This window comes from Mauremys reevesii, linkage group 1 (genome assembly GCF_016161935.1).
Source record: "Mauremys reevesii isolate NIE-2019 linkage group 1, ASM1616193v1, whole genome shotgun sequence".
Classification (NCBI taxonomy): domain Eukaryota; kingdom Metazoa; phylum Chordata; order Testudines; family Geoemydidae; genus Mauremys; species Mauremys reevesii.
In genome coordinates, this window is record NC_052623.1 from 117,192,059 (window position 1) to 117,207,590 (window position 15,532).

The window sequence follows — 15,532 nt, forward strand, 5'->3', positions numbered from 1 at the left end:
CATGGAATTTTTGGAGGGGCAATCCCTTCGGTGAATTGAGCAGCGTGGAGATGGTAGTCCAGGGTTTCAAAGGGCTTTTATGGGTTTCATAAGCCTGCTGTCCTATCATATCAACACTGCATGAGATCATGGTCTTTATATAACAGTGTAAAGGGGCAACTGTTCTATTACATTTGAATATTTTTAAACTAAGTACAATAAAGCATTTTGAGGTGCAGTGGTGAAAGACAGTAGATCACAGGATTGCAGAAAAATTCTAAGGAGCTGAAATAGCTATATTTTTGTCTTTAAATTTCATTTCAGGGATCCTCATCATGATGTCCATGTGTAACGAAGTGCACGTGTATGAATACATCCCTTCAGTCCGACAAACCGACCTTTGTCACTACCATGAACTATACTATGATGCAGCTTGTACCTTAGGGGCTTACCATCCACTACTGTATGAGAAACTGCTGGTGCAGAGGATGAACAAAGGTTTGCAGGATGATCTGTATCGGAAGGGGAAAGTAATCTTGCCAGGGTTCAGGTCTGTAAAGTGCCTGGCACAGAATCACTTCCCACACTTGTAAAAGTGAATCGTTCAGAAACAATGTGCAATAAGGTACTACTGTTGTACTATAAACAACAAAGGAATACTTGAAAATGTATCTTAGACCAACCTAGTCTTGAGTCTATAAACTGTAATTAAGTAGCAGGCATGAGCGTTTCTTCCTTCCTAAGCCTGAGTATGTATAACTGCTTTGCAAATAGTTAAAGAAAAAAAGCTTCGCTCATGAAAGGTGCAAAGGCACTGTTAAGTAGAAATACAATGTATTATTGTGGGCATGACCTGTCAGAAAACATCAGAGGTACAGGTGCCACATGTACTAGATGCCAAACTTTAAAACAAAACAAACAAACAAACAAAAACTTAACACAGAGCTCTCTGCTGAGAGATGGATGATTTCTCATCATACCACAGGATTTTCACATTCCTCCACCCCCAAAATAAAATAATCATGGTTTTGAACTGGGCACGCTATGAGTATAATGGGCCTGATTCTCATTTATACAAAGGTCCCTTTACTCCATTCTGACAAGTTAAATGGACTTTAAAGTGAATGTAAATTACCAATGTAAAGGGACCTTCCTAAATGAGAATCAGGCCCAATAGCTAGTCATTGTATTAAGGTAGTTTCTGCAGCCAGAAATTAACAAGTGATATTTACTCACTTTTAAATGGTAATTACTGTACACACAGCCAGGTTATTTAAATAAAGATAGTATGATGCACATATCTGTCATGGTCCATGCAGATGCTGCATTCAGGCAAAGGGTGAAGAGAAGAGAATCTTCTCCTTCAGAAAGCACTCATTCTGCCCTATTCAGCTTGAGCAGAAGACCAGCAAACAGGCATAAGTGAGACTGAAATGGTGCATGGGCTTTCTGCCTGGGGGCAGTTTCCCCCTCTGTGCACATATGTAGATATATACTCCAGGGGAATGGAGACAATGTGCTCTGCTTGCACACATACATTTGAAAGCAAGTTGTAAAAAACAGATTTCTTACAAGGACATTCAAAAAATGTAGGCCTGCCTTTTCCAAGGAAATAAGCATTTTGGATGGGGAGCTTTCAGAAATTAGTTGTTTGCCTATTTTGTTGTAAGCCAAGTTAAATTAATTTATTATTGCTTTTTTTTAAAAGCATGGCATTTTGTTTTTTGTTTTTGTGAGGAAAAACAGGATGTCAGTATTTTTTAATTCAAAATTATGAAGTCTATATCCTGGAGACATTGTAAAGCCTTCAACAATCTTACTATGGCTTACACACCGAGACAATCTCATAATTTCATTGTAAAAACACAGCATGGATATTCTCTAAACCACTTCTAAAATCCACCTGGATGTTAATGCATTTAAAATATATTTTCTCTGACAAGAGTTCAGTTTCAGGCTGGAGGTAGGTTAATGTTCTTGTTTGCTTTTTAAAATTTGGTTTTGCAGTGAGCAAAATTCAGCAGGAGTGATTACGTACAAGAAATCATACATATCCTATCCATATCCATTCAGCAAAAAGGTGATTGGCTGGTAGAAACACTGTTATTAAAACAGTGGAGGGGAAAAGCATATTTCGCTATTGGCTACTGAGAGATAGCTGGCGATGGAGAAAACCATGTTAATGTATTTTCTGTCATCTTTTTTAAAAATCAGTGATTTTCAATCTTTCTTTCTTTTTTGGATCCCCTAAAAAATTTCAACTGGAGGTGTGGACTCCTTTGGAAATCTTAGACATAGTCTGTGGACCCCCAGGGGTCCATCCACCACAGGTTGAAAACCACTGATACAAAATTCTTCTGATTTATATTTATAATTCTCCCATCCAACCTTTCCTGCTGTTTTTCCCCCCATAAGAGCAGAATTAGTTTACTGCACACACTTAGCCGTCTTTTTGCAAGTTGTCATTATCTTGGGCTTTGCAGTCCTTCTAAAATTCTTCCTACCTGACAGCAAGTGTGTTCATGTGACCCAGATACCTATCCAATCAACACAAGGCTATGTTCATAAAGCATTTTTTCATACTGTCAAATGGACAGCTTTCATTAATTTCAGCCTTAGTATCTGGATGCATTACATACTGATTTTGGAAAACACATTATAATAATATTTTTATGTCTGTTTTTGTTCTTAACAGTATCCAGTCTTAGTAGTGCTATATAACCTCCAAGGAAAAAAATACTTTTCCCATATATTTGTTTCACTTCGTTCACCTTTGTGAAACACATTAAATAGGATTTTTTCTGCATGGGCAGAGTGGCACTTTCTCATAGTGATCTTAGTATCAGATCAGGGTTTCCCATGTCCCAAGTTCAAATTGGATTAGCTTCCACACCTTTCAATAAATGGAGCTGATCATATTTCCAGTACAAATGAGTAAGTCACTGTGCCATATGCAGAAGTATCTCAGACTCCACAAAATAGCATGCCAGTTTCCCACTCATTTGCCCATGCGAAACTTAAACTCTTGTTTCCATCAGGAATGAAAAAAAGCTAACCAGCAATACTCACAATTGTCCACAACAATAGGATTGCATTGTATTACACTCTAGACAGTCTGTCGTCACGGTGCAGCTTGTACGCAGCCCTAAGGACTCTAAAGATTCCCGTAAAGAAAAGTGTGAGACAGCGTTCTTAGCACTCCTGTTTAAATGAAGTGCTACCTTTTAAAATTCTCACACAAAACTGGGTACACATTCATAAAATGTATTTTATACTTTAATCTTACATGCACATCCTTTTTTGGGTAGTAATAGCGTGCACTCGAGGCACCTGAGCAGAAAATCTTTCTTGGCCAAGTGCAAATGCCAAGAAACATTCACCTTTCCCTAGATTATATAATTATTTAAATTGGTGTGGCTCTTTCATACACCACGTCATCTGTCCTAATTCTATCCCTGTGTATATTTTAATTCACCAGCCCTATGGGTGTTATGTCTTCATGCCCTAGCTTAGCTGTGCTAAGTGCACCAGCCTCTTCCCCAAAAGGAGGCCAGCTTCAACTCTGTGAAGCACAGGGTCTCAATCATCCCAAGGAGGGAGGGCCTTAAGATGGCTTCCAAATCCTCATTTCCCCTGTGATATTTCATTGTTCTACAAACAAAGGCATCTTGACAATTTAAGATTTTTCTCCTCCCACTCCTTCTATCTTCTTTAAAAAAAAAAAAATTCAGTACAAGTTCAGCCGAGTCTGATTTGCTAACTGAGAATTCAACTGCAATTTTAATTCTCAACGACAGGAGGCCAGCAGGGGGAAGCAAAGGGCAGCATGAAGAGAACTATAGAACTGCTGCTTTCACCAGCCTTCCCTCCCTGCATGGTGTCTCCCTCCTGAGCTTTGATATTCTTTGCTTTTATGGGAGGCCACTGAGGTTTTTTTGTGTGTTGTTGTTGTTTTTCTAAACTTTTGAGAGTAGAAATCGTGTATCAAAAATTCATACAAATCAGTTGCGTTTAAAAGAGTGAATGAATGTGTATTAGGTGTTCAATAGACATCTGGATAGCTTTTTAATAATGGTAACTGGTGACTGATGTTTTATATATACATAAGTGACGTGGAATACATTTCCCCATCCAAATCGTTCATCAATATTTTAGGGTGCGATCTTGTCACCCTTGTATGTATGTATGTAACTCACACTTGAAGTGAGTGGGAGATTTGCCTGGGCAAGGCCTACACGCTCCTGAAAGATAACACACGTGACGCAAATGCTCAAGTTATGCCTCTAGAGTTACAAAAGCCGAGTTGCTGTGCACTGATGGTGTATGATTAAGAGGTGAGACGGTTGCACTTAGGAAAAAAAACACCCACAAAGCTTGGGTAAATCTGCTGAATTTATGTTAATTTTTGGTTTGCTGTGTTTTCCACTGTGAATTATGCAGCTTTTTCAACATGTGGTGACTATAGTGCTTTATGCATGACGCCTTTAGATGGTTAAATCAAGGTATTCTTCTGTTAATTCCAGAGAAATTATGAAAGTTTTGACTCATTTTGAGCCACACGTTTTTAAGGGGGAAAATGCTTCTGATATTCCATTCTGTCTGTGGCTCCAACGCTTCCCTGGCCCTCATTCTCCACACGGTTACACTGTTAAGTGCCAGTGTAACTGTTACATTGGTGTAACTTCACTAACAGATTTGTTTGTTACATTGTTAATTATATTGATCTACACACATGGGGATGGTCTACATGCTAAGTTCAAATATTTAGTTAAATCAGTGGAACCTACTGGTGTTGACATTCTTTTGTTTTAGATTAAGAATTCCTTCTTGATTCTGTTTGCATCAATTTCTTGCCAAATGAAGCAAAATTGAAATAGTTCATTTTTAACCGTGAGTGCCACGTTAAGAGGTTACACAGATCTAACTCAATCTGTTTAGGAACAGTTTGAATTAAATGGGGGTGCTTAAATTGTGTCTAGACAAGGCCGTACATGGTTGCTTTTGTGTTGGTCTCCCTCTTCAGTAATGCTCTCATAAACCGGGAAATGCTATTCAGACACTGATACAAACTTATGATGAAAGTAATGTTAAATGCGTTTTCTGTGAAAGTGTCACTTTGAGTTCTTTCCCTTCGTCTACAATCCATAGATATGCTAGATTGTTTTTTGAAGCAGACTGTGAAATGTCACTAGAGAACATATACAGATTTCCTGAACGCTATCCTCTCCAGTGCGAAGAGGATACCTGATTTAACTGTTTGAACTTTAAAGTAGCCCATGTCTGGGCATGCCTCTCACAGGCTTATTTAATTAAATGAATTTTGACACTCTGAATTTCTTCTCTTCAACTTGAAATATCAGCTATGTAAAAGTCTTACATGTAGCCATATCATCTCATCCTCTGTGAAATGTAGTCATTGAACTATTCAAATATGGAAAACTGTGTACTTTTTTAATAGCTTTGAGAATTATTTTGTATGATGATTTTTTTTAAATGAATGTGTACTCTTCAACAAATTAAATCTTGAGATTTTACAGGAGTCACATTTTTAAACAGTGTTTGTATACATTTTAACACTTTTCTATTTTCTATTTTGATTTTGTATATTTTTATGTATGCACAGTGTACAGATTTTTGCTGTAAATAAAACATTTGTTTTCATTTATTTAGCAGCGCTGGTCCTTAACTTGAATGGATGAAATTGCACGTGACATGAAATGAGGATGTTACTGGTCAGCTCTACATAGTGAGGAGACCAAGATCTTGAATTGAAATAGAGGTAGAGGCTGACAAGTAGCTTGTTTAATTAAAAATGGAAAACATACAATATAAGTGGATTGGGATACAGAGCAGGATTATGGACTAAATGGTTGCTATAAACCACTGATCAATAAAAGGATGTGGGATGACTTGGACAGACTTCGTTCAATGACAAGAATAGGGAGAATACCCAGACGCTGAGGGCTTGTGTACGCAGGGAAGCTGGGTGGCATCTCTCTAGTGGAATAATTATTTCAGAATCAAGTCACTGTTGTTATAGACTAGAGCATCCTCAGGAGCCATTATGCTAGCATAGCTATAGAAGAACAGTTTATTTCACTGTAGCTATGCTCGTCAATATCTCTGCCTAGACAAGTCCTAAGAAAAGGCTGCACTCTAGTGACTAGATGCTCTGTTCAGAATGTTGGCAAATTTCTGTTGAAGTGAATGTTTTGCCTTCTCAAGAAATCATGTCCTAAAATTAGTAAAGCAAAATTTCTTTACACAGACCATAATTTAAAGTGAAGAATGAACTACAAAAGGAAAAACATAACTGCACAGACACTTAGGGGATAAAATACAACATTGTGCACCCACCAGCGGCCTGAGCCAAAGCCCACTGAAATCTATGGGAGTTTTTCAGCTCATTGTAAAGAGCTTTGGCTCAGGCCCTTAATTTAGAGAGGTGGACTAATCTAGATAGGAACTTTCTGAGATGAAAAAATGCAGGCTATTTACTAGGCATGGTCAAGTTGCGAGGAAGTCAGTTAAACAGAAGTGCGATGTTAGATGTTGGATTGTTGTCAAGATAACCTCAAAGCCATTACAAAGTCAGAATCCCACCTTTTATTAGACCATTTCCTTGAGAGGAGTGTGCACATGTGGAAACTAGCCAATTTCACTTTTTCAGAAAGGAAACATAGTCATTTACACTAACCACACAACATGAAAGTAAGATAAGAGGCCTTTTTTGTTTAATAATACTCTGATTGGCTAGGGGCTGAACAGAAAAAAAATATTCTTTTGAAAAACTTGATTTGAAGGCGGCTTCCCCTTTCAGGACCTTCAGGTTAACTTGACTTGTGTTTTTTACCTGTATTTTTTCACAAGATCACTGCATTCTTCATGGTAAAATGAACCTAGCAAATAGGGGGCATTGGAGGGGGAAATTCCCTGCCGAAGAAGGCGCGAGCACTAATTCTTGGGGTGAGTGGGCAAGCTTGTTTGTCTGGTTGGTTTTTCTTTTGGCTTGCTTAAAATTTACAGTGTGGCCTGTTGGGAATTGTGTGTAAGGGGACAGTTGGAGTGGGGGCCAGGGGTTTACTAGCTGCTACCTGAGCAGGCACTAGTGAGGCTCTAGCCTCCTGTCCTCTGATCCTTCATCACCCTTGATCATCCTTGCGGTTACCCTGCCAGTGTGTTAATGAGGGGGCAGGTCTGACCTAGGAGAGAATGGCCCATGCTAAGAGAACAGGATAGCACATAGGGGAGTTTGAGAAGGAGTTATTGAAGAGGAAAGAATAAAATCAGCAGGGTTTGAAACAGCTCTGATGCCAGTGCCAATACTGCTCCTGGCTCCTCCACCTGTGTCCAGACAGAGAACCTGACCATGGATGCCGCTACCCAAGCCCTGGTGTGGATTTGCAGAGACTGTGGCCTGCATTTCCCCAGGCTGGGGAGACCATCCAGTGTGAAAGGTGCCTGCTGGTGGACTCTCTCAGGAAGCAGGTGGGAGAGCTACAGGAGGAGGTGGCTAGGCTGAGGAGCCTCTGTGCACATGAGGAATTCACTGAAAACATGAAGGTTGAGGAAGCAATCCAGCTAGAATGGACTGCAGTAGTACCACCAGGGGACGAGGAAATGGCTCCTTCACAGGGAGAAAACTGGCTGGTGGCAACTTCTGGCAGCAGGCAGTGCTTCATCACGGCTCCCAACCCACCATGCATAGAAATAAAAAATGGTATGCTGCCCTGGCCATGTCGGATAAGGAATCTCCCCTAGAGGTGGAGGAGCAGAAGCCATGTACCCCCAGCTAAGGGAGGCAGAAGCATTGAGCTGCTGACCTGACCTAGCATCCCAAGAGGTATGCTTCCTGCCAGGGGCCCATATTCGAGATCTCATGGAAGGATTGTTGAGGTTCATCTCTGGCCCTCTGACTCTGATCCTGCTCATCCACGTGGGCACTAATGATACTGCGAGGTCTGGCCCTGAGCAGACCAGAAGTGACTACAGGGCTCTGGGAGTAAGGGCGAGGGAGTTGGGAGAGCCAGTGGTGGCCTCATCAATCCTTCCAGTCAAAGGTAAGGGCCCAGGCAGAGACAGATACAGCCTGGAGGTGAATGCCTGGCTGCGAGGATGGTGTTGCCAGGAGGGCTTCGGCTTCCTTGACCATGGGATGCTGTTCAGACAAGAAGGGCTGCTGAGCAGAGATGGAGTCCATCTATCAAGAAAGGGCAAGAATATCTTCAGGCTGATTAACAGAGTGAGGCAGGCTTTAAACTAGGTTTGACGGGGCAGGAGACAAAAGCCCACAGGACTGTCCAAAACATGGAGACTTCGGTGAAGGTTTGGAATATGGGGGGGAACATGGGAAATCACAGCTTGGACAAAGGAGAGACGAGGGAATATAGAGGTGAAATCTAACAAACATATTAGATGTCTGTATACTAATGCAAGAAGTATGGGAAACAAATAGGAAGAACTAGTAAATGATCACAATTATGACATAACTGGCATCACAGATTTTAACTTGATGGGATAATTCACATGCCTGGAATATTGGCATAGAAGGATACAGCTTATTCAGGAAGGATAGGCAGGGAAAAAGTGAGAAGGTGTTGTCTTATATATCAAATATGTATAAACTTGCACTGAGGTTGAGATACAAGTGAGAGGCAGAACTGTTGAAAATCTCTGGAAAAGAATAAAAGGGGTTTAAAAAAGTGATATCGGAGTCTAATACAGACCACCTAACCAGGAAAAATAAGTGGATGAGGCTTTTCTTAAACAGGATTCAGTGGTGATGGGAGACTTCAACTACCCAGATATCTGTTGGAAAAATAATACAGAAGGGCACAGATTATCCAGCAAGTTCTTGAAATACATTGGCGACAATTTCTTATTACAGAAGGTGGAGAAACCAACTCGGGGAAAGGCTGTTCTAGATTTGATTCTGACAAACTGGGAGGAACTGGTTGAGAATTTGAAGGTGAAAGGCAGCTTGGGTGAAAGTGATCATAAAACGATAGAGTCCATGATTCTAAGTAATGGTAAGAGGGAAAACAGCAAAATAAAAACAATGAACTTCAAAAAGACAGACTTCAGTAAATTCAGAGAACTGGTAGGGTGAGATCCCATGGGAAGCAAGTCTAAGGGAAAAAAGAGTTCAGAAGAGTTGACATTTTTTTAAAGAGACATTATTAAGGTCGCAAGAGCAAACTATCCCAATGAATAGGAAAGACAGGAAGTATGGTAAGAGACTACCCTGGCTTAATCAGGAGATCTTCAATGACCTGAAACTCAAAAAAAAAAAAAAAAAAAAGTCTTACCAAAAATGGAAACAAAGTCAAATGATGAAGAATGAATATAAAGACCAACACAAACACATAGGGACAAAATTAGAAAGGCCAAGGCAACAAACAAGATTAAATTATCTAGGGACATAAAGGGTAACAAGAAAACATTTTACAGATGGGTGAGAAACAAGAGAAAGACCAAGGACTGGATAAGCTCATTACTCAGTGAGGAGGGAAGGACGATAACAGAAAATGAAGCAGTGACCAAAGTGCTACATTACTTTTTTTGTTTCAGTTTTCACCAAAAAAGCAGGGATTGAATGACTAACATAGTGAACAGCTGTATAAATGTGATCTGAGGTTAAGACAGGAAAAGAACACGTTGAGAATTATGTAGACAAGTTGGATGTCTTCAAGTTGGCAGGGCCTGATGAAATACATCCTAGAATACAAAAAGAACTGGCTGAAGAGATCTCTGAGCCATTAGCAATTATCTTTGAGAACTTGTGGAGGACAGGAGAGATCCCAGAGGATGGAAAAAAGGCAAATACAGTACCTATCAAAAGGGGAATAGGGAGAACCCAGCGAATGATAGACCAGGCAACTTAACTTTGGTACTCAGAAAGATATTGGAGCAAGTAATCAATTTGTAAGCACCTAAGTAATAAGGTGATAAGTAACAGTCAACATGGATTTGCCAAGAACAAATCATGTCAAACCAACCTAATAGTTTTCTTTGACAGGCCTTACGGATAGGGGGAAAGCAGTAGATGTGATCTATCTCGAGTTTAGTAAGGCTTTTGATACTGTCTCACATGACTTTCTCATAAGGAAACAAGAAAAATATAGCCTAGACGAATCTACTATAAGAAGGGCGTATAGAGTGGGTTTGGTTCTATTTAATATCTTCATAAATTATTTGGATAATGGCAAAGAAAGTATACTTATAAAGTTTGCCAAGCTGGGAGGGAGTGCAAGCACTTTGGAGGACATGATTGGAATTCAAAATGGTCTTGACAAACTGGAGAAATGGTCTGAAATAAACAGGATGAAATTCAATAAGGACATGTGAAGTACTCCATTTAGGAAGGAATAATCAATTGTACACTTACAAAATGGGAAATGAGTGGGAGGGAGTACTTCAGAAAAGAATCTGGGAGTTATAGTGGATCACAAACTAAATATGAGTTAATGTAACACTGTTGCAAAAAAGTGAGCATTATTCTGAGATGTATTATCAGGAGTGTTGTAAACAGCAAGATGCACGAAGTAATTCTTCCACTCTATTCATCTGGAATATTGTGTCTAGTTCCGGGCATCACACTTCTGGAAAGATGTGGACAAATTAGAGAAAGTCCAGAGTAAAGCAACAAACATCATCAAAAAGTCTAGAAAACATGACTTACAAAGAAAGACTGAAAAAAATAGGTTTGTTTAGTCTGGATAAGAGAAGACTGAGGGGGAACGTGATAACAGTCTTCAAGTATGTGAAATGTTGTTATAAAGAGGAGGGTGATAAAGTGTTCTCCTTAACCGCTGAGGTCACGACAAGCAGCAATGGACTTAAATTGCAGCAAGGGAGATGTAGATTAGACATTAGGAAAAACTTTCTAACTGAAAAGGTGGTTAAGCACTGCAACAATTTGCCTAGGGATGTTGTAGAATTAAAGAGCAGGTTAGACAAATACCTGTCAGGGATGGTCTAGATAATACTTAGTCCTGCCTTGGTGCAGAGGACTGGACTAAATGACCTATTGAGGTCACTTCCGGTCCTACATTTCTGATTATTTAAATTCCATTGTTTCATAAGGTGATACATGGTGATCTTATCTTATTGTGTGGGGCTTAATCTGCAAACTAGCTGGTCAACTATTGAGAATCCAAAACCTTGTGGATTTCTACAGCTTTGGCGCTGGTCACAGAGTAGGCCCTTTAGCTCATCTGTGAAAATTCCATTTCCCTTAATCTGCAGGGGACCTGCGCTAATCAGCTGTCTGCATGGGGGGCTGAGGGCCTCCTGGGAGGTGCTGAACATTGTCCACTCCCATTTCATTTCATCCCCCATTCACCCGGGCCGTATGGTCCACCAACTCCAGCCCATTCCTTCTATCCTGGGCCCACTGGCCTCCCATCAGCCTCATTTTTGGCTGCTTCTTTTTTTTATTTTAGTTTTGCGTGGGGGGTATTTCTTGCGCTGCTCTTTGCCTTGCTGGTTCTTGCAGTGTCTGTGCCTGTCTGGTGGCCCTTCTTTTTCTGCTGTGTATGTCTCTGAGAGTCCCCTCTTCTCCTCTTCCACCTTCTCCTCTCTGATGTGTCTACTCTCTTCCTCTCTTCTGGGTGGTGGAGAATTGGTGGATCTTAGGTCTGGATCTTCTGAATTGATCTGGAGCTTCCATCTGAAGCAGCTGATTCCAGCTGTGGTGTTTTTTTTGTGTTTGGTTGTTTCAGTTGAACAGTAAGACTGATTTTGCTCTGGTTGTTCATGTTGTCTTTGAACAGTCTGTTCTTGCCTGTCTCTGCCAGCTCCTTTCTTTTTGAGCTGTGCTTGAACAGTGCTGCACCCTGCTCCTGTCTGATGTCTCTTCCCTGTGCCAGCCCTGCTGATCTTGTGATCCTGCTAGTCTCTGCTGGGACTGGGATGCACTTCTGAGCTTTTCTTCCTGGGACTCTTTGCGATGTTGTGGCTGTGGAATTGGGGGCTTGCTGTGGTCTGTGTTGATGGGTCTTTGAACTGCTGATCTGTGTCTGCTGCTGCCAGCTGGGAGTGCAGTCTCTGTTTGCTCTGCTGTGGAGGACAGGTAAGGTTGGAGTCCATCAGGTCATCAAAAGTGGTCCTTCTTGGAGTCCCATTGGATTCTTCCATTCCATCCTTTCCAAAGTCAATAAGTGTCTGCCCATTCGTCTGAGAAGAAACAGAAGAAGCTGTCTGCCAGCTCCTTCTCGGATGTGTGCCGCTGATTGGGAGCTGTCATTGAGCTCCCCATCCAGTCTCTGATCATGCTGTGATGAAGGTTGACCACCTTTCTTGATTGGTCTGATGCCACTTGAGCTGCTGCCTCAGTCTTCAAGGAAGATGGTCTCTCCATAGTCTCCCATTTCTATGATCTGGGCGAGTGCTATGATGTTCCACGCGTTGACTGTTCATCTCCTGCCTGCCTTCTGCTGATGCCTCTGTGTCTCGGATTCATGGCCCCTGCCTTTCATTCTCTTCCTTGTCTGCCTGTTCATCTCCTGGCTGCTCATCGGCATCTTCGATTTCTCGTTGAGTTGGCCTCGACAGGAGTCTTCCTTTCTTAGTCTTTTTCCTGTTTCCTCCTCTTTTGCTTGAGTCTCCTTTCTTCTCTCTTTTTATGATTCCTCTCTCTCTTCCATATTTTCTTTTTCTTCTCTTCTTTCCTCTTTTTCAGGCTCTCTGTCAGGGTTCATTCTTCTGGGGCCTTCATCCCTGTTTTCTTCATCTTGATGCTGGCTTCGTTCCGCTTCATGGTTCTTCATCGTCTTGATGGATTTTCTGGTCTCTATTCTGGGTGGTGGTTGGTGCTGGGGGTTGATGTTCTGGTGTGCTTGGGTGTGGTCTGGTGGTGGTCTGTTCATCTGTTCATCTGTAGTTTCTTCTCTGTCTGTCTCTTTCCGCTGTTTGTTTTTTTTTAGATTCGTTCTTCCTGCTTTTCTTCTTTCGCTTGGCAGTTGCTGCTTTTTCCAGACAGTTGCTGCATTTGCTGTTACTGCTTGCTGCTGCTTCTCTGCTGCTGCTGCTCTGCATCCTCTTCCATCATCATAATCTCTCTCCTTTCCTGCTCTGCTCTTCTCTGCACACTCTTTTTGCTCTGCTTTGAGCTTTTTTTGAGCTTTGCTCTTTGCTGCCTGCTGCTTGCTGTTCTTTGCTCTTCTTTCTCTCTCTCTCTTCTCTCTCTGTCTTCACTCTTCTCTGCACTTCTCTTTCTTTTTTGTCTTCCACTCCTCACTTTCTGACATGCTGCCTTAGCACTGTCTCTGTCTTCTTGAGTTCTCTGTCTGTACTGTCTTCTCCTCTCTTTCCTCAATCCATCCTGTAGTACTCTCTCCAAAATCTTCCTCTTTCTCTCCAAAAATCTTCCTTTCCTTTCTGGTGGGTCTTCTTCTTGACGTTCTTCGCTCTTTCCTTCTTCTCTTCCTCTTCTTTTTCTTTTTCTTCTTCTTCTTTCTTCCACTAACTCTAACACCCACGTCTGATCTCTTGCTCCTCTTCTGCTCCTGCTCCTAACTCTAACGTCCTCTTTCAAACTCATTGCTTCATGGTTATGCTCTCATGGTCTCATGCCTCTTCTGGTATATGCCTGCTGGCTTGTGGATCCGCCAGTTGTGGAAGATGCCTTGTGACCAGAGATCCTATATCAGCACAGATCCCCACATCTCTCTCCATTCTCTCTTCTCTCTCTCTCCCTCTCCCCCCCCTCCCATTGCTTGTTCCTGTGTTGTCAGGTCCTATTTGGCATTAAAGTCTCCAATTAAGGATGGTAATGTCTTTGTCTGGGAGAGTCTCTATTTTCTTCTGGAGGAGTTGTAAGTAGTCTAGGAGTCCTCTTCACTGTCATTGTTGTCCTCCTCACTGAACATTCATCATAATCATCTTTCTCATTCATTCATTTTTAGTTCTGAAGGATGCTGTGATCCATGTGACCATGTGCCAACCAGTGCTCTGTCTGTGCCTGTGCCTGCTTTGACAAATGCCTGTGTGTGGTGTGTGTGGTGTACCTCTCTTCATGTCCTGTCCTGAGCACTCCAACTCTCTGTCCTGTCTCGTCTCTGTCCGTCCATCTTGTCTCCATCTTGTCTCCTAGTAGGTAGTTTCAGGTGGTTGCCTCCCTCCTCTCTGCCCTCCTCTGCCGTCTTTCTGACTACTTGGTATGGTTCCTCCCCTCCATGGTGATCTCATCCTCCTCCTGGCAAGAAAGGTGATGAAGGCTTAGCTGGCTCGGCTTTCACCACCACCACCCACCATGCATCTTTTCGAGTTGAAGACTTTTTCTTCTTAAAAAAGTCTCTTAACTCTATTTTCTTGTTTTCTTTCTGCTAGCTTTTTTTTTTTGGTGACAGGTGGACGCCCGCCCCGCCCAACCCTCCTCCCCTGACTTGGGGAGACACAGGGGGCCCCAAAGGACCTCTCTGGTGGAGTTATTGTCCACTCAGGTTGACTTCATTGGGAGTTGAAGGTCCTCAGCTCCTCACATGCTTGGCCTGACAGAGCCTGGGATCACTTGAGCACTATTTGCTTTTATCAGGTAGATCAGAGTAAATGCAGTGATGTGGAGCTATCCAGGATTTCAGCAGAAGATTGAGACCCATCAGGAAAGATGACATGTTGTCTTAACCCACTCTGTGCTCAGTGATGATGGCTGCAGAACGTGAACCACTACCTTTCTGATGACATTGCAAGGAAAGGGAGGTAACTGGTGTAGATGTCCTGTGTAGATTTCATCAGAGTCAACTGAACTACTGTATGCTGTAGAATGGCTGGTAGTTTGTCTTCTTTGAAGAAGACACTGATGATCTAATTTATTAATGGAAGTCAGAAGTTCTTTACTAGACTTTAGCAGCCATGAACAGCTAGTTCTGTTTTACAGGTGGTGACGTTGGACATTCCTTAGAATTTCCAGGATCTCTTGTTTGGTAATTAGTCCAAATTTCATCATAACAGATGGTAGCAGACATTCCTCATACTGAGGTGGTTACTTTTATCCCAGCAGGGTCCTGTCTGGATTTGATAATTTTTGTTTAGGGAGTAGACCAAGAACTTCTTGTGGTAAGTAGGACTTGGATCTGGGGTCATGTGTACGTATTTTGCATCAATAATCCAAGAGTTTTAAAAGGAGCTTGCTGGACTGTTGATGGTTATTTTCAATAAGTTGTGGAGCACTGGGGAAGTTCCAGAAGACTGAAAGAAAGTTAATTTTGTGCCAATTTTAAAAAAGGGTAAATAGGATGATCCAGGTAATTAAAGGCCTGTCAACCTGACATCGATACTTGGGCAAGATAATGGAGTGGCTGATAAGGGGTTATATTAATAAAGAATTAAAGCAGGGTATTATAATAAATTAATGCAAATCAACATGGCTTTATGGAAAATAGATCCCATCAAACTTACTTTATATTTTTTTTATGAGATTACAAATTTGGTTGATAAATGTAATAGTGTTGATGTAGTATACATAGACTTCTGTAAGGCATTAGACTTGCTTCTGCCCAACATCTTGATTAAAAAACTAGAATATAAAATTAACATGGCACACAGAGATTGA

The 15,532-nt window shown here is 41.5% G+C and overlaps 2 protein-coding genes across 10 annotated transcripts in view; one reads left to right on the plus strand and one right to left on the minus strand.

The window, feature by feature from the left end:
* The window catches only part of ST6GAL2 (ST6 beta-galactoside alpha-2,6-sialyltransferase 2), a 256,017-nt gene extending 250,504 nt beyond the window's left edge, over positions 1–5,513 (plus strand). For all 3 annotated transcript variants that reach the window (XM_039535105.1, XM_039535116.1, XM_039535127.1), the window contains one exon: positions 304–5,513. In XM_039535105.1, the coding sequence (XP_039391039.1) occupies positions 304–572 (269 nt within the window). In that variant the 3' untranslated portion in view covers positions 573–5,513. The remainder of the gene's footprint in view (positions 1–303) is intronic.
* LOC120403679 (opsin-3-like) overlaps positions 1–15,532 on the minus strand; it is a 149,824-nt gene that overhangs the window by 7,133 nt on the left and 127,159 nt on the right. The window lies entirely within an intron of this gene.